Raw genomic sequence first — 17,027 nt, forward strand, 5'->3', positions numbered from 1 at the left:
GTCAGACGATACTTTTCAAACCAGGCATTTCTCCTTCAGGGGCAAGAGACTGCCAATCAAGTGCATTTTGCTGTGAAAAAGGAAACACAGAGAGGGAGAAATCTCCTGAGGTATTGTCCATATGGCCGTGGTCGGCTGCTCTTAAGTGGAGCCAATGGCATCTTGCGTCCCCAACCAAAAACAAGAGATTTTTCTTCTTCTTAGTGTGAAGGAAAGGATATAGAAAAAAAGAAAGTGGTTCCAATTGAGTAGGGACCAGTGCGCAAGCAGTTTAGTGGGCTTTCCAGTTTGAGCATTGGCTGACTGATTAGCCTATATGACAGACAGTGCTGGAGGCAGACAGAAAAACACTTTCAGAGGATTAAACAAGGTTGCGCTCTCCATAGCTTCACAGACCAAAGGGCCAAATTAGAAAGGGTATTACTTCCTTGCATGTAACCGGTTGGGCCTGGATGAAATGCTAATTGCATTTCAAAAGAGTTCACAAAACAGAGAGGCAACCCAGAACGGGGGTGTATTTTCATTGGAGAAGAAGCGGGACTTTACGATTCACTGACCAGCACACAATTTTAAGGAGCAAGGCTTTTGTTCACTCATGCTCCTTTTTGTGTTCTATGTGCATTTCTGACATTGCCACAGTTCTCTATTTTTTTTTGTTTCTCCCACTTTTTGGCATGCTAGCCTCCTCTCCTGCAGAATCCAAATCTTCCCATTCAGAGTCCCTTCTATTCTCCCAGCTCTCCTCTATCACTTTTAAATAAGGACACACACACTATACACATCCTTACTACAGTAGGTGTGGGACAGCCCCTTTTTCAGGCTGTTGTAGCCTCTTGAAAACTAAGGGCCAGACGGTGAGGCTGAAGCAAATTCCTGAACCACTCGGGTCAAGAAATTTCATTTATTAGAGAAAAATACCAAAACCAGTAAAAATAAATGGTGATCATGGCTCAAATGAAGCTGTTAATCAACTTTGTTGTGATTCAAAACAACCAACGTATTATGTAATAGTGAATTTGAGACGGTGCACATGTTCATGTTTGTGGGTCCTGTCCAGTGTCCAAACAACAAAACATGACAATTTTCTGGCTTTTTTTAAAACGTTTTTTTTAAACATATACCCAGACAATGAGAGAAAGTGGATGTGCACATCTTTTTACATAAAGAAACACACCCACCACTAGGGATGGGTATCGTTTAGGTTTTATCCGATACCGGTGCCAAACCGGTACTTTTGAAACGGTGCCGGTGCTTAAACGGTGCTCAAACCGGTGCTTAAAGAATGGAAAACACAAAAGTGGTCCAAAAACCTCTCATGTTCAGCTGTTTTTTTGTAAAAAGATAACAATGTTAGCCTTTTCTGCAGCTATGGGGCATATATGGTATCATTCTTGGCTGGACGCAGTGCTTAAACAATGGAAAAAAACACAAACTTTGTCCAAAAACCTCTCATGTTTAACTGTTTTCCACTTTTTCTTTGGTCATTTTAGCCTTTTTGGCCAGGGTGAAGGGAGTATCTGCCATCAAACAAGAAGACAGCTGCATGTAACTATGATGGTGTTTGCTGTTCACCTTACATGCATTAATGTAATAACGTGGTTAGCCTACTCAACGTAAATTACACACGAACAACATTAAGCTACTCACGCAGAGAAGAACGGCTGCTGCTGCCATCATCATCCTCATCATTTCTGCTACACTGGCAGGGCTAGGGGCCAGGACTCTCCTCTTCGGGTTTTTGGGGGATGTTGCTAATTCCGGGTCCGATAACAGGCAACCCACAAGCAGTAGATGTGCTCGGTGTGAGGTCTCGCAGCAAGCTATCAAATACGGCGCATTTCTCGGCTTTAAAAAAAAACACTATGCGTCGCCAGGTGTTTCATCAGATTTGAGGTGTTACCTCCTTTGACAGTATCACAGTATCACCTTAAAGCACTTGTTGCAGGCTGCTGAGTTTGCATCTTTTGCTGTGAAGTACAGCCAGACTTTTGACCGCTTCGCCTTGGACATTTTTAATTTGTAGCTCTGCTCTAAAAGAACGTACGTACCTGGACCCGCCTACTATTCTCGGAAACTTAAAATGATTGGCTAGAATCTAAAGTGTATCATTCCATACCAGTTGGTGGCGGTAATGCACCTTTCAGTTGTTTGCCAACCGCCAATACAAATGTAAGGAAGAAGAAAGTGTATCACAGCTCAGGAAAAAAAGCACCGAAATAAAGCACCGAAGTGTGCGCTGCTTTTCGGTCTGGTTACTACCGTTTATGTCAGAACCGGTGCCATCATGGCACCGGATACCGGTACCCATCCCTACCCACCACATTTTCGGGCACGCTTGGATCAACCACACAAACATACGAGGAATTCCTCTGACTTGATGAACAGCGGCTCAATGAGAGCAGTGAGAGATAAACAAAGAAGGAAAGTTTGTGCAAATGAAATGTAAAATGATGGGTCTCACACAGAAACTAGGGGGTTAGTGGATAAATAAAGAAAAAGAACTCGATGGAATCATCAGACTTGGAGGATGTTCATTCAAAAAAAAAAAAAAGGGACTTCATTAATGAAAAGCAACACTGTGTATCAAGCTAGCACGGATACTGTTTGACAGATTAAGGCGTGCCATGTACCAAATCTATTTTCTATTGACAGAATGAGACAAGTGTCCAAAATGTGTGAATGTGTATCTCTCTTAGTCTTTTATTTCACATACCAGTCTGCTTATTTTCCTCAGGCAGTCGTTGTTATGTTTCACTGGAATGACACCAGACTAAAGTTGCAGCATAATCTCCTTGGCCAGTGCAGACCTGTAATTCATAACTAAACATCGCCTTCAACCAAACCAATCAAACGCAGTCTTTGATCACTTCCCTGTAGCCCGCTGTAACCTTGTTTTCTTCTGTTTAGGTGGTAATGCTGGTTTTAGTTTCACTTTTCTGTATGTAAATCCCATTTCATTCAGCCCTTTTCAGGTATATGACAAACAAACATGTTTCTCCCCATTTGCTTTTCATCAGTTTACTTGTGCATTTTCAAGACATACAGTATTGCTTTGAGTTTTCTCTCCTGATGCTGTGACATCTTCCATCTGCTAGTATATTTTCCTTTTATAATGTTCCCATACTTTTTAGACATTTTAGACACGGGTGACTGGGAACAGCCAACATTATTTTGCATAATTTCTTTGTCAGATTGATCTGGAAAGAATGTCACTAATCTTAAAAACAACTGACCTGTTTTACATGAATTTCACAAAGCCAGAATCTTCAGCAATCAAACAAAAGTAGTTTTTATATCATATCTGTGGTCTGTGTATGTGCTTCAAAGTAAAAAAACTTAAGAGCGGTGATGCCAAACGTTTTTCCAGGAGTTGTAGATGTAAAACGTTGGTGACCTACTTTGATAGGTTTGTTTTATATGGACAGGACACTGCTTTTCTGAAGCTCATTATTTTTCACGCTCTTTCAGACACACATAACACAAGTAAAGTAATTCGAAAGGGGAAATGATGGTTACAAAAAAGAAACAGTATAAGGTTAGATACCCATGATGTCCTTCCAGCCAAATGTGAGGCTGTGAGCAACTCAACCTGCACCATGGGCAGAGGGCACCACAGGATGCTTTCCACATGGCTCCACATGGATTTTAACATGTGTGGATTTATCGCCAGACAAAGGGATCCAGGTGGGGTCTTCATGTTTAAAAGAATGGAATCAATAATGAACAACCAAAGATGTAATCATCAAATAAATCTGTGGAGCTTTGGAATAACACATTATTCGATGACTGGTGAAAAGAAAATGTTTTCAGTACTCTTTAAAACGCCATTTAACTTGTACAAAGTCTAGCCAAGCTAATGTGAAACAAAGGACACAGCCTTCTACAATGTTCTTGTACTTTTCCCTATGTTTTGATATCTGAGGAAATTTTGCTGTGCACAGATTTTCCATGCTGTTTGCTAGATAAAAAGAAACAGACCAGCTTGAACTTGCAAGGACAGAAATGTAGATAAAATTGAATGTAGTGTAAATACTACAAACCGAAACTGATATTTTGTATTGATAATTCTGTAACACTTTAGAAGAACTGGTCACGCATCAGAGTTAGAACAGCAGGTAGTAAAGGCTCTGAAATCTATCTGATTTACCACCAGAAAGGTCAGGTTCAAGTTTAGTCCTGGAATGGAGCTGGTCAACAGATGAACAAGTACAAGGTCTCCTTTTCGCTCCTAGAGAAGACACTATAACAATAACTGTAAAAGTACAAGTGTGTGTGTGTGTATGTAATGAGCTTGTGGTTGTGAAATGTGACGTAGAGGTCACAGCCGAGAGCTCACGGCAGTGACCGTACTAGAATCCTCTCACTGGGAACAATATGTGGTTGGTTAGGCCCGCTAAAGAGACCTCAGGATTGCTGGACATCACTGAAAGGCCACCGCTTTCCTGTGTCTTCGCTCCAAAGACAACAGCTACTAAACCATGATCCTGTTTCCCGTGTGTAAGCACCAACTGTCAATTTACTTTTAAAAAACAAAGTACAAAGTACCAGACCAGGCAATGAAGTATTAGACATAATAATCAAAGTTCAGATAAAAAGCAGGGCGACATTTGAAGTTAGCATAGCTCCAGTCTCACTTGTTGCTGAGGAGCCAGAAGGAGCATGCTGAATGTTAATTAGACAACAGGACATACAACAAGATCTCAACATCAAATATGAACGGTACAGATTACTTTATTTACTTTTTTTAATCAAATACTGTCCTGCATTTTATGTTCTCTGTACCTTTTCAATGTCTCCTAAGGGAGATTAAAATACTATTAAAACGATCTTCCCAAAGCAGCCTTGTTTCCCCACAGTGTCAGCTGTTGTGTAATCGATATGAAACACACTGGAATAATATCAAAAACTGAAAGAGTTCAATTTGAAATAACTCCTGCTTGAGGACATTCACCCCAAAGGGTCAGAAATTGTCCCTATTCATTACTGTAATCCAGTCACTATACATAAAACAGAAAAAGCTTAAATCCAAAAAGTCATGTCTTTGATTGTTAGTGGAAACATTGTTAAATCGAGCTGCATGTCTTTTGGATATTTTCGATACTAAAGGTATGGAGAAACCTTTCACATTTTAGCTTTAAATTTACCCAAAAACATTTACTCTAACAACTGTTTCAGGAATTTGTTTTCATGTTTCACACCAGATCCTTGCATAACGCCAAGTTCAATGTGAAGAATAAGAATCTGCCTCAAAGACGTGATCATTTCAAAGTCGGTGCCCTTTCAAGGTGATGAAATGACAACCTGAGCATAAAACTATAGTTTTAACTTATACTGACTGAATCCACTCTTTTTCTTTACAGATTTCTTTACTCTCCTGTGTTTTTACCATGCAAAAAGATGGTTTAGTAAAGCACAAAACTGTGGATGAAAACAAAATAACTTTTTTTTATACCGTCTGCTTATAAAAGCAAACAAAAAGATCACAGGCATCTGTTCACAGATAGTAGCCTTCAAGTCATGCATTGTTCTAATTAAACTTCACAAATTTCATTCAATTAAAGACAGATAGATAAAAGATGTGCTTCACATGTCTTGTGAAGCAAGTGATTCAATGGGGGGTGTGGGGGTGGGGGTAGCCTGTTGCATGGTGCCTTCATCCACTCTTTCGCTCTATCCCCACACACTAAAACGAGAGTACCTCTCATCCCCACAAAATATCGGTCTCATCCTTTCTGCATCGTGCGACAGTCCAACACCTTTCATCAATGAATAGTCTGTTTATGGCACTGCCCCCCTTTGTACCGTGCAGCCATTAGGGAGGTGAGACAGAAGGAAAGAGAGGCGAGCAGTAAAACAGTTTCCGCCCAGTGAATCACATTCAGCCCCTTGCACAGGCGAATGGGGGCTGACCCCTGCCAGGCAATGACATAAACACCGACAAACAAAGGACCTGACCTCTGAGCAAGTGAGGATCTTAGAGAACCCCAATCTGCAAAAACAAACTCACTCTGACATATGACTTTCTAATGATGAGAATGGAGAGAGGAGGTTAAAAACAATAAAACTGTGAACCCCCTGTCAACTTCTGCTTCTTTGTAAAAAAAAAAAGAGGGAACAAATTGATTAAATCATTTTACTAATTTCTACAAAGATTCACAGAAGAAACAGCTGATTGGAAAGCAGGTGTAGACGCTGAATGGATACAGAAACAGCTCCCCACCCTTCCTCCCCAGTGAGAAAAAAGGATTTAACTCTGCTGGCCACACCACAGAGGAGGCAACAAAAGAGATTTGCAAAGGACGCACGAAGATGACATCATGTCAAATCAATTAGAGATCAGGAGGAGATGTTCAATTATTTAAGGTCCGCAAACCCCACCCCACGAAATGGTGTAAATTATGGAGCCATCTGCGTAAAATAACCCCCAAAAAAGAAGCAGCATCACAATGGGGCTAAAGGCGCCGCTCGTTTCTTTAACAGTAGCAGCACATGTGCGCAACTCAAAGTATGCCAAGATTACTTATGGCCCGAGTAAGCCTATAGATTAGTCAGTCTATGAGAAGGTCCCCCGGCTCACCATGTGTGGCAGTTGTTGTTTTATTTCAGTGGGAGAGCGAAAACCCACACAAAGCGGAGTAATCACACTGGAGATCCTGGATGTAACCATGGAAGCGTTTGTCTCAGTCCTCAATGGGCTACTCGGCCATTCATCTACTGATTGCGCTGAATCAATATTTAAGCTTTTCAATTTTATTAGCTGCACCGAGGGGTATTTTTGGCACAGGGCAAAAAGAAATTAGCAGCGGCCAACCACTTTTAATCGTTTTCTTATAGTCTTACACAATGCGTCTGCTTGAGCTGTCTGGCATAATTGATGAGGGGTATCGCTACTCATTTGTTTCCTTTATCCTACCCACTATTAATCCACCGCTGACTCCAGCGGCTGGAGGAACCAGTCATTTCTCACTGGCTTACTGAGAAATAAATCGGCTGCATTGTCCTGACAGACTGTAATACAAGAGTGTCACGAAACCACATCGGACGCATCTTCAGCTCTTTGTGAAATTAATCTTGTAAAGTTTTGCTGGTCGCCACTCATCCTCGTTCTTAACTCACAAATCACACTGACAGACAGAAAAATCTTAGTAAAAGCACACAACACGAATCGTGTTAACTTACCTGACACCGTGCTTGACCTCTCAGTCCAAAATATTGTGCTCTATAATGTTTATTTCTGTGGATAACATCAGTGTGCGCTCCGAAGATCTTCGGCTCCACGTCTTCTCAAACAGCAGCCGGTAACTGCATCGTTTCGTGTTGTCTGACACTGAACCTTCCCCTCGGCAGCTTTTAGCTCTCCGTGAACAACGTGGGTAGAAGCGCGTCTGTCATGTAACGGGACTGGAGCTGGCTGAAATAGCTGAGACGAACACGGCTCTCTGAGACCTGTTCCTCTCTACACACAACTCCGGGCTCCTGCGGCCATGTGGCAGCTGTAGCTGTTGTTACTGTACAAACACGGCCTGCTGTCCGAGCAGAAAGCTTACTTTACAGCTACTCCGAGACTCGAGCTCGTCTCCCGGTCGCTGCTAATGAGACAAGATGTTTTAATCCCATTTGTCTCTGAAGGGCGCACACTACCGTGCACACGCTGTGCTGGCCGACAGCTCCACCTTGTGAGCTGAGCAGGCATGGAGAGCCGCTCTCCTCTTCGCTGTCGTCTGCCACTTATACTCTCCACAAACTTTGCAAATTAGCACCCGAGGAATTTCATTTACAGCTGGTCCCAGTTCACACAATTTTATGCAATAATATATACAGTACTGTGCAAAAGTCTTGAGCTACACCTCGTTTTTTAAATTTTATGCGCTTTATTCTGGTTAACTTATGTATTCTTATTTAGTTCATTTATTTATTTTCTCAGTAGCAAGCCAAACCAAATTTCATTGCGCTATGTGTAATGATAATAGAAACCATTCATTCATTGCTATACATTACTAATCATTTTAAGTACTCTTGAGCAATAGTTCTCCAGCTTTTCTAAAGTTTTTCTTTGGGCATTGGCTGCTTTTCCACCCATTTTCACCCCAATCCTTGTACATTGTCCATGTTCTAGGAATTATATTTGTTAAGCCATTTAATACTGATTTATGAATCATTCAAGGTTAAAACAGGCAACTAACTCAAATGAGGAAGCAGTGTCGTCTTTACACGTAACGGATAAAAATAAATAAATCAAATTCTATCTTTAGCCAATATTTGAGGAAAATGAACAAGTGGCAAGGCTAAAACAATTATCTACAGCAGACGAACAGTATCTGAAAATCATATCCTTAAGAAATAGACAAATAAATCCAGCAAAGACGTAACATATGACATTCGAGATGGATCTGGCCCGTAGGTTGATCCATCTTCTGTTTACTAAAGCCTCATCAGAAATGGTCTGTGGAAAAGGTGGCTGTCAATAAGTCATGAGGAAGGAAAACAGGGAGAAAAAGCTGAGGTATGCCAAATTACACAAGAACGAGACTGAAAATCAGTGGCAACAGGTCTTGCGGAGTGATTAATCCAAACATTTTGGTTCGGATTTTTGGTTCAAATCATTTTCATTATGTACAGAGTCCAGCCATCTGTAAATCACAGTGGAGGCTCTGTCATTATTTTGAGCTGCATTTAAGCCACATGGTGTTGGGGAACTTGGCAAAATTTATGGAGTTATGATCATAACTCCATAAATTTTGCTGTCAGAATTTGAGGCACCATGCAACACCAGAAAGAGTGCGGAAAGAGTGTTTCTGGCACCAGCTTTTTTTTTTTTTTAGTGTGATGATGATACCAAACGCACACCCGGAACAAAAAAACCCACAGAAAACATCCAAAGAAGAGCTTTGAATGTCTTTCAAGAATCTCAGAGAACTATTCCTGGAGGCTACTTTAAGAAATTGCAAGAAAGCTTGTCTAAGAGAGTCCAGGCTATGTTGAAGAAATGTGGTCATACCAAATATTGACTTTCAGACTTATTAGAATTGTGCAAAAAATGTTTTTTCTTTATGCGTAGTCTCTTAGACTTTTTTTTTTTTTAGCAGTACTGTATATCCTAGGGTCAGCAGTGGTAACCAACAGGTACGTAATTCAGAATATAAATGATACAGTTTACTCTGTATTTAAGTAGAGTAAACTGTATTAACTATATCCTGTTCATAGTGACACAGGTTAGGACAAAACGGAATCTGTCTGGCTTAAGGTTAATCTAGCTGTTTACAGACGCGTTTGGCAGGGTTTAGCCCCCATAAAGCCTCAGTGTTCACAGCCAACAGTACAGTGTTGTACTTTTATAAACAAAGCCGTTAGTTTAGCCTCGCAGCTACCGCGAATATGAGCACACGGGTGTAAACTGAGAAAATAAAACAACTCTATCATTTCGATTCAAAATTATGCTACTTTACACGCAGTTTTACTTGACGTTGGGCGCCTCCTCGCGGCGAAAAAATAAAGGTTGCGTTGGGGTCGCGTGTGGCAGCGTCATTACGTAAATATTGTGTTGACGTGGCGTGAGCGGTAGCAGTTCGGTTAGCAGGTACGTAACAAACAGACTACAGGGAGAGACCAAGGAGAATCCAGTGGAAGTATGGACAGTAGAAAGAACAATTGAGGGATCGGGATTCACTTTATCAGGCAAAGGTAGTTGTAAACGATTTCCTAAAGACATTTTAATCAACTGCTGATCAACGGGACACAAAGCTCATTAGCGGTGGCGACATAATAAATGTGGACTCCAGTTAGCACTAGCCTAGCCCGTGGAGATGGGTTTCTGTTTGGTTGTACATGTCGCTTCTTGTTGGAGAGGATGTGGAAAGTCTGTTTAAGACAGTAGTTTAATGGCTTAAAGAAAGTGTTTCTTAACTTACGCAGTTATTTCTGAAATATAATCGTCCTACACCTTACTGTTGTTTTACGAGAAAAGCGAGAGTGTAGCAGCATTGTGCTTTTCGTAGACAACAACGTAGCTAAATAGTTGCTAACCTTTTTTTAGCCACCATATCACTTTACGGGCTTGGTTAGTTATTCGCATGCTTGCGTACTTGAATAAGAAGATGATTGCTGGTGTGCCCGTTGTTTAAACCATTCAGCACTAGATGCTGCTTACATAGCACTCGTTGTCTGGCCTTACATTGGTCCAAAAGTAGACGGCTTCTTGTTTAAACTGATAACATAGTATTGCCTTGCGGTTATTTCACAATTGTGATATGGTGGACCTTTATCTGATCTGACTGAGCCTTTTTGAGAGCTGACTAGCCTGATCATATAGCATGATCATAGTTGAGACTAAAACATTCAGTGTAATCAGTCTTATCTGTCAGATCATAGCAGGATTAATGTGTTTTCTGTATATACAGCCAAAATGTTAATGCCTATTCTGTTGAACTACAGTAGCACATGTTAAGTAAGTTGGATAGCCCATAGATTTTAAGATGCACACTCTAATACGTTTTTTTTCTTGATTCAGTCTATCAGCCTGTGCTCTGAGCCATTGTTTCCTTCTGCCTAAAACAGTGAAGAAAAATGTCCAGCAGAAGCCAGCACTATGGATTCCAGTCAGCCACCATGGTGCAGCCTGCCAATGGCGGGCATGCCTATCTGTTCGGAAACAACAGCTCAGAAAATGATATGTCAGAAGAGGATGGGGAAAGCTATGAGCTTCGGCCTCGTGGCAGAGAGAGACTCCGGAGGAGCACCTCTAAAGAGAGAATGGATGACATTATCTATTTGACCCGAGATATCCAGGAGGGAGACACTCTGAACAGCATTGCCCTACAGTACCATTGCTCAGTATGTGTTTACTTAGATTTGTGTGTTTGTCTTACCTCTCCTTTGCAGCATGGACTGGAATCCTCATTTGTATGTTTTTGTATACCTGCACTTTTCTCTTTACGTGGGAAACGTACAGAAACATGCTTTGTTGCTTTATATGTTTAGGAAAGCAGGTGAGTTGTAGGTAGGTAAGCTGCTGTTGCTCACTTTATTTTATGATGATAGTTATTAATTTCTGAAATTGAAACTGCTTGCTAGACAAAGAATTGGAAGCAACCTAACACCTTCAGATTGAATATTTGTAGTTTTCATGTTTCAAGATGACTTCTTACTATATGTAAAGCAGCTCTTTCTTTAGAAAAGGTATGTGAGATTGACAGATGTCTGTGGAAAGTTTATTATAATCAGGGTTTTTTATATATGCATGTAAAGAGTTCAGGTACAATTCAGTGGTTGGCTCTAAAGGTTTAACAGACAGCAAATTGTAAGTGGCTTATTAATTACTAATTATAATTGTTTTTATTTTTTTCCCCCTGTGAATCCCAGGTGGCGGACATCAAGCGTGCCAACAACCTTTTGACAGAGCAGGACTTTTTTGCCCTGCGTTCAGTTAAGATTCCTGTGAGGCGCTTTAGTGTCCTCACTGAGACTCATAACGCTGCTACTCTCAAATCTGCCTCGCCCACAGGCACTAGACACCCGCCTCAGGTCTCGCACATTACTTCTCTCCCTTCTGAATCCTCCATGGACTCCTGTTCTTCCACTGACAGCGTGGAAGGATTCCTGATGGAGAAGGACAAGGACATTGAGCGGCTGGTGAAATCCACAGGACCATCTCGGAGCGGCCTCAGTGAGGTTGTGTCCTCTTTAACGCAGCAACAGCAGCAGCCATTACTAGGAGAAGCTGGATATAAACCAGTACAGAGGAAGGATCCTTATTATGGGGCAGACTGGGGCATGGGATGGTGGACTGCTGTGGCAATCATGCTTTTTGTCGGCATTGTCACACCCATCTTTTATCTGTTGTACTATGAAGTTCTTGTGAAAGCTGACGTCAGCCATCATGGTATGCCTACACAAACTGAGAAAGGCTTGTCTCATGAGTCTCAACAAGGCAACGGTTTGATCGGGAGTAAAGACATTCCTGAAGATGCTCAACCTAAGCTTGCAGTTAATGGAGCTCAGCAGGGACGGGTTGCGGACAAAGCAGAAGACGGTGGAGATAGAGAAAATGAGAAAACATAGCAAGGAATTTCCACCTAAAATGTGTCGCTAACTCAGAGAACTAATAGAACTATGCTGATGTTCCCATTTACAGATAACTTTTAAAACATCACTCTAATCTAGCTGGCTGAACTATACAGGAGACAATAACTTTGGAGGATTGAAAGATTAAGTTGTGGCCACAATCATAACTTGTGTCTCTCCATTTGCATACAGTTGACAGACTGAATGTGGGTCCAACTCTTTGCAAGATTTATGTCTGGTTTGATAGACCAATGCTGTGCTGCTTCAACCTTTTTTAAAAGTGACTGCATTTTATAGTTGGTCTGAGTGTCTCCTGTAAACTCGAGGTGGTGTCTTTGCAGTCAGCTGTGCTGGAGAATTTTTAGCCAGTTACACACAAATGCTGCCCAGGGAGTTAGAGACAGCAGCACTGCAGAATAAACTATTCGATTAAAATGGTTCAGCTCGTCTGTGGATTTGTATAAAAGATGTTTGAGCTGTAACTTTTGCCATGTTAGTTACATTGTACTTTCCAATGGTACTTGTTGGAAAAGTTAGGATTGCTGCCACTTTGTGTAATTAAAATTAATTTATTTGAAGACTGAACATCAGTCTTTATGTACACTACCAGTATTGATCATCAGTTGGAGTTAAAATGAAATTTTCTTGAATCTCCATCCTGCTTGAAAGAACTGTGGGTTTTTTTTCCCCAATTAAGAAACAAAAATATAAATAAGAGCATGGTGAGGAAAATGCACAATATTCCCACAATAACGCATTTGTAATTATGTACAATTTTTCGACTTGTTATGTAGCCCTTTTATTTTATCACTGTGTTCAGTTGATATTCTATGACAGAACATTGTGTGTTAACAGTATGTGCCTTCAACCTGTGAAACCTGTCTACAGGATGAAAAATAAATCAATCTATTTTGAATAAATTATTGCCATGTGCACACATTTCAGCATTTCTTATTTACATTAGTCTTTAACGAAAGCTTGATCAGAAAAAGAAATCGCTCCACTCTACTGAACAGCTTTCCCAACTCATGTCCAATATTTAACCAAAAGAAGCAGTCACATTATGTTTAACTTCAGCACGTCCGAGCTTGAGAGATGCTCAGTATGTTGCTTCGCCATCCATATTATCGTCACTGTCCGCGGCGAAATCTTCACCGTTGTCGAAGTAGCTTTCTATGTAGTCGTTTTCCTACACAGGACAAATAAAAAGCAATGTTAGATCTAGTTTGCACATATTGATCATTATGTGTAACACATTTTGCAGTACATCTTGAAATTTGCACCTCTTCAATATCCTCCTCTTCATATTCTTCCTCTTCAATTTCCTCTTCTTCATCCTTATTTCCCGGCTTCTTTTCAGTCTCCTCATCTGATTTTTCAGGGTCATCTTTGTTTGCCAGTTCCTGACATTAATATCAAATTACTCATGAGAAACACCAAAGATGTGGAGAGAGAATTGAGTGTAAATTTAAATGAAGCTTACATCTAATTTGGTCAGAATGTTTTCTGCGTCCTTGCGTGATATCTTCGCACTTTTCTTTGTGCCTGTTGGAGTTAAACATTGGGTCTTTATTCTTATAGTAACAAAGAAAGTAAAAAGAAATGTCATTTCATACATATTGTGTTTAATGTACCCGTTTTAGCTCGAGGTCGTTTTCTTCTGGGCATCAGTTCTTTTGGAAAAAAGTTCCAGTCTAAAGAAAAAAATTCAAGAAAAATGTTATCATCGTCCTCTTTTTTTGTGTTCCACCTAATCCCATGATGATGTGTTACATACGTACCTGGAGTCCATTCATTGTCATCAATCTGGCTTTGCTTCAGGTATCTCTCGGTGTATCTCTCCACTTCTGTTTTCATGTAAACAAAAGAAAGGTCATACTCTTAAAAACACTTAGACTATTGTGTGTCAACACAAACTGCAGTGTTACTCTTGATCCTCACCCCACATTGTCATGGTCAGTAGTTTACATACAGTCAATGGCATGAATGTCATGGTAATTTGGGGCTTTAATGATTTCTTTGAACTGTTATTTTTATAGAGTAGAAGGACCGTACAGCATGCATCATTAATGCCTCTAACAACAAAATAAAAAAAACCCCAAAGAATTTGTTACACAAGCTTGGATTAATTTTGGCAGTTCTTGAAGGATGGAAGGATTGATAACGCTAAATGGTGCCCACCCAGACGGACCCGACTTTTAAGCATAGTCCACAAATTTTCAATAACATTGAGGCTGTGGTTTTGGAAAAGCCAGAATCTTAATGTTGGTCTTGCTTTATCCAATCCAAAACCAATTTTGATGTGCATTTGGGAACACTGTCCTGTTTGAACACCCAGTTGTGTCCAAAATTTCAACCGTCTAGCTGTGGATTTAAGGTGAATTTGAAGTTGTTGATTTTTTTCCAGACGAGAATTTGGCCATGTAGGCAGCTGCAAATTTAAATTTAAATTGAAGTTGTTGATTTTGGAGCAGGGTATTCTTTTGTGGTCGGCAAAAGAATTAAAACTCGCTTCAGCGACTGGTCTTAGTAATTTCAATTTCACGGTAGACTTGAGACCCAGTTGTTCTTCGGTTGTCTGTGAACATCCTAACCAATTTTCTCTCCTCTGAGGGTAACAGTTCGGATCTTCTTCCAGAAAATGGAAAACTTGGAATCTGATATTGTTTAAAAATAGATCAAATAGACTTTCCCAAATTATGTAAATTATCAATTCTCCTTCTTGGATCTTCACAGAGTTCCTTCAACTCTCCCATTGTGCGTCAATCCAATGAGCCCTGTCAAACAAGTCCTTTTTTTCCTGTCAAAGACAGACTAGTTGTTTTCAATGATGATCACTGATGAGACGTTAATAGGCCTTGGCCTCATTGAGCTAAAAGACATTTAATATTTGTTCTGCTCTACAGCCCATCAACCAGCTCTCTTTTTACTGCAGGTTTGGGATGGAGTACAATGTCTAACAGCTATCTAAGACAGTGGAAGTGGTGCCCAGCCGTGGGATGAAAGTCTTGCTGAAGAGGCTGTAGATATGAAGCAGCAGCTGCTTCTCTGTTTATCGGTCATGATGTGTGTATATTTGCTTCTGCACAGAAGAACTGGGTGCACCTCCTTTTCATAGATAATTTCCCTATAGTCATGTTCACCACAGACCCCCTGCTGAATAAGCAATCCCCCCCCCCCTTCCCCCTATAAAATACACCGACTTCTTTACATGGTTACATTTAGCCAACTGTGGAACAGGAGAGTTCTAAAAAGCCAGTAATCCAGACAAAAGAAATCTGTGGTTTCGCAAGATGAGACATCTGTAACTCAATATTCTGTCATTAATCTGCATCTCTCCCTTTCCCAGATATGACCTTAACTGAAAGTCTTTGTTCCTAAAAGCTGCCTTATCTTCCCCAACAGCAGACAACTGTCTTACAGCGTCATTTCAGCTGATGTCAGGTTTCTAATGCGCTCTCCTCACCTGCTTTATTGGACTGAGGTTTGATGTTGTATGGCAGCCGTTGCATTGTTCCCCTCATCTCTTGTTTTAAGGCCAGCATGTAGTCCTCATCCTCGCCAGCTTTCAGTGGAACTGGTTTAAAATCAGTGCTCTGGAGAAGTACGGATGATGTAATGCCGATATTAATGATGTTCAAGTGCAAATAAATTTCAAATCTAACTGAAATTCAGACTGCCATGTAAAGGTTTTCAACTTTTTGAGTATGAATAATCAAAATACACTACATTGTAAGCATAATCTAAACTGTGTTTAAAAGAAAAAAAATCCCCATAAAGCATCCTGGCAGAATCCAAGAGGCATGTAAATATCTGCCATATTCTTGGGGAATACACACTCATGGCCAATGAAAACCTGGCCATGAATTTTACATAAGCACATACATTATTGCCCTTTACCCCCTATTTGTGAACCCTGTGAGAGACACTCATTGGGTCATAACTCTTAAACACATGTTGCCCATGAGCACGATGAATATACTTTCATCTGCCTTCATTTAAATACAAATGCAGTAAAATGTTTCGTAAATTTTATTACAAAGAATAAACCTTAACTTATAAGTAAACGTCCACTGTATATAGTCTGCTATTCAAATCCCATGCAAAATTTCACCTACCTCTCAAAAAGGTCTCTCCTAAAGTCACTCCAGTAAAGTTTGACCTCAACCCTTTTGAGCATTAGAGGTGAATTTGTTATATTGAAATGCAATCTGACATACTGCTTGTGTGTGTGTGTGTGTGTGTGTGTGTGTGTGTGTGTGTGTGTGTGTGTGTCGGTACTTACTGGAAACAGAGGACTGGGCCCCACCCTGGCTTCTGGCATGTTGCCCCTGCCGATGCCCAGAGCGTCAATATTGAAGGTAAAAGCACCCACTCCACGACCCTTGCCTGCCATGACTGCAGGTCTCCTCTGTTCCTGCACACACACACACACACACACACACACACACACACACACGTCCACATATCTCCAGTCAACACGTGTTGATGAAAGTTAACGTACTACAGCTTCCATCGCCTTTAGCGTGACTCTGCCAGCGATGAAGCTTTAGTCCGCATCAGAGACGCACTCTACGTGTATAGTATGTTGAAATACTTACTAGAAGCCTGTTAGTAGACTGCGCCTAATGTAAAAAAGCACAAGGTCTACTTCAGAGCTGGACAGCGATATTTAGCTCTTACTGGATCCGCATGTTTTAGTTTTTTTATGTACCTCTCTGGCCGGTTTTATCTGTCCCTCGGCAACTCCTTAAAAATCACATACATTTCAGCTGAACCTAATGAAGATACTGCTTAGACTTTATACTGCTTAGCTAGCACCGGCTTGGGAAACCTGCACACGCCATACGCCACTGTCAGCAAGCGTAAATGTGGCTTTAACTCGCTCCTCCTCTGCGTGACGACAGAGGAGGCGTGGTTTGCGTATAGCCAATTGCAACCCACGTTAAGCTGCCGTCGTTTATCGG

At 40.8% G+C, this 17,027-nt stretch overlaps 3 protein-coding genes across 9 annotated transcripts in view; 1 reads left to right on the forward strand and 2 right to left on the reverse strand.

The window, feature by feature from the left end:
* The window catches only part of adgrv1 (adhesion G protein-coupled receptor V1), a 169,027-nt gene extending 161,032 nt beyond the window's left edge, over positions 1 to 7,995 (reverse strand). For 3 of the 4 annotated variants that reach the window (XM_085181425.1, XM_085181424.1, XM_085181426.1), the window contains exon 1: positions 7,180 to 7,994. The gene's annotated coding sequence lies outside the window, so the exon portion shown is untranslated. Of the gene's footprint in view, positions 1 to 7,179 lie in introns of all 4 variants that reach the window. The other variant, XM_085181423.1, reaches the window with a different exon arrangement.
* Positions 7,996 to 9,531: 1,536 nt separating this feature from the next.
* lysmd3 (LysM, putative peptidoglycan-binding, domain containing 3) lies at positions 9,532 to 12,299 on the forward strand. 2 transcript variants are annotated; one of them, XM_085181478.1, is made up of 3 exons: positions 9,532 to 9,681; positions 10,555 to 10,830; positions 11,359 to 12,299. In XM_085181478.1, the coding sequence occupies exons 2-3, from the start codon at positions 10,564 to 10,566 to the stop codon at positions 12,055 to 12,057; spliced, it is 966 nt and encodes a 321-aa protein (XP_085037604.1). In that variant the 5' UTR covers positions 9,532 to 9,681; positions 10,555 to 10,563; the 3' UTR covers positions 12,058 to 12,299. The 2 variants fall into 2 exon arrangements, with proteins under 2 accessions (XP_085037604.1, XP_085037605.1); XM_085181479.1 differs by having other exon boundaries at positions 9,538 to 9,681; positions 10,508 to 10,830.
* A 763-nt stretch (positions 12,300 to 13,062) lies between these two features.
* On the reverse strand, positions 13,063 to 16,948 carry polr3g (polymerase (RNA) III (DNA directed) polypeptide G). Of its 3 annotated transcripts, XM_085181489.1 has the most exons (9): positions 16,775 to 16,948; positions 16,662 to 16,685; positions 16,346 to 16,477; positions 15,527 to 15,656; positions 13,842 to 13,907; positions 13,695 to 13,754; positions 13,544 to 13,605; positions 13,344 to 13,463; positions 13,063 to 13,249 (listed from the first exon to the last, which is right to left on the reverse strand). In XM_085181489.1, the coding sequence occupies exons 3-9, from the start codon at positions 16,454 to 16,456 to the stop codon at positions 13,160 to 13,162; spliced, it is 639 nt and encodes a 212-aa protein (XP_085037615.1). In that variant the 5' UTR covers positions 16,457 to 16,477; positions 16,662 to 16,685; positions 16,775 to 16,948; the 3' UTR covers positions 13,063 to 13,159. The 3 variants fall into 3 exon arrangements, with proteins under 3 accessions (XP_085037615.1, XP_085037616.1, XP_085037614.1); XM_085181490.1 differs by lacking the exon at positions 16,662 to 16,685; XM_085181488.1 differs by having other exon boundaries at positions 16,662 to 16,948.
* Between the last annotated feature and the right edge of the window lie 79 nt (positions 16,949 to 17,027).

This window comes from Neolamprologus multifasciatus, chromosome 12 (genome assembly GCF_963576455.1).
Source record: "Neolamprologus multifasciatus chromosome 12, fNeoMul1.2, whole genome shotgun sequence".
Lineage (NCBI taxonomy): Eukaryota > Metazoa > Chordata > Actinopteri > Cichliformes > Cichlidae > Neolamprologus > Neolamprologus multifasciatus.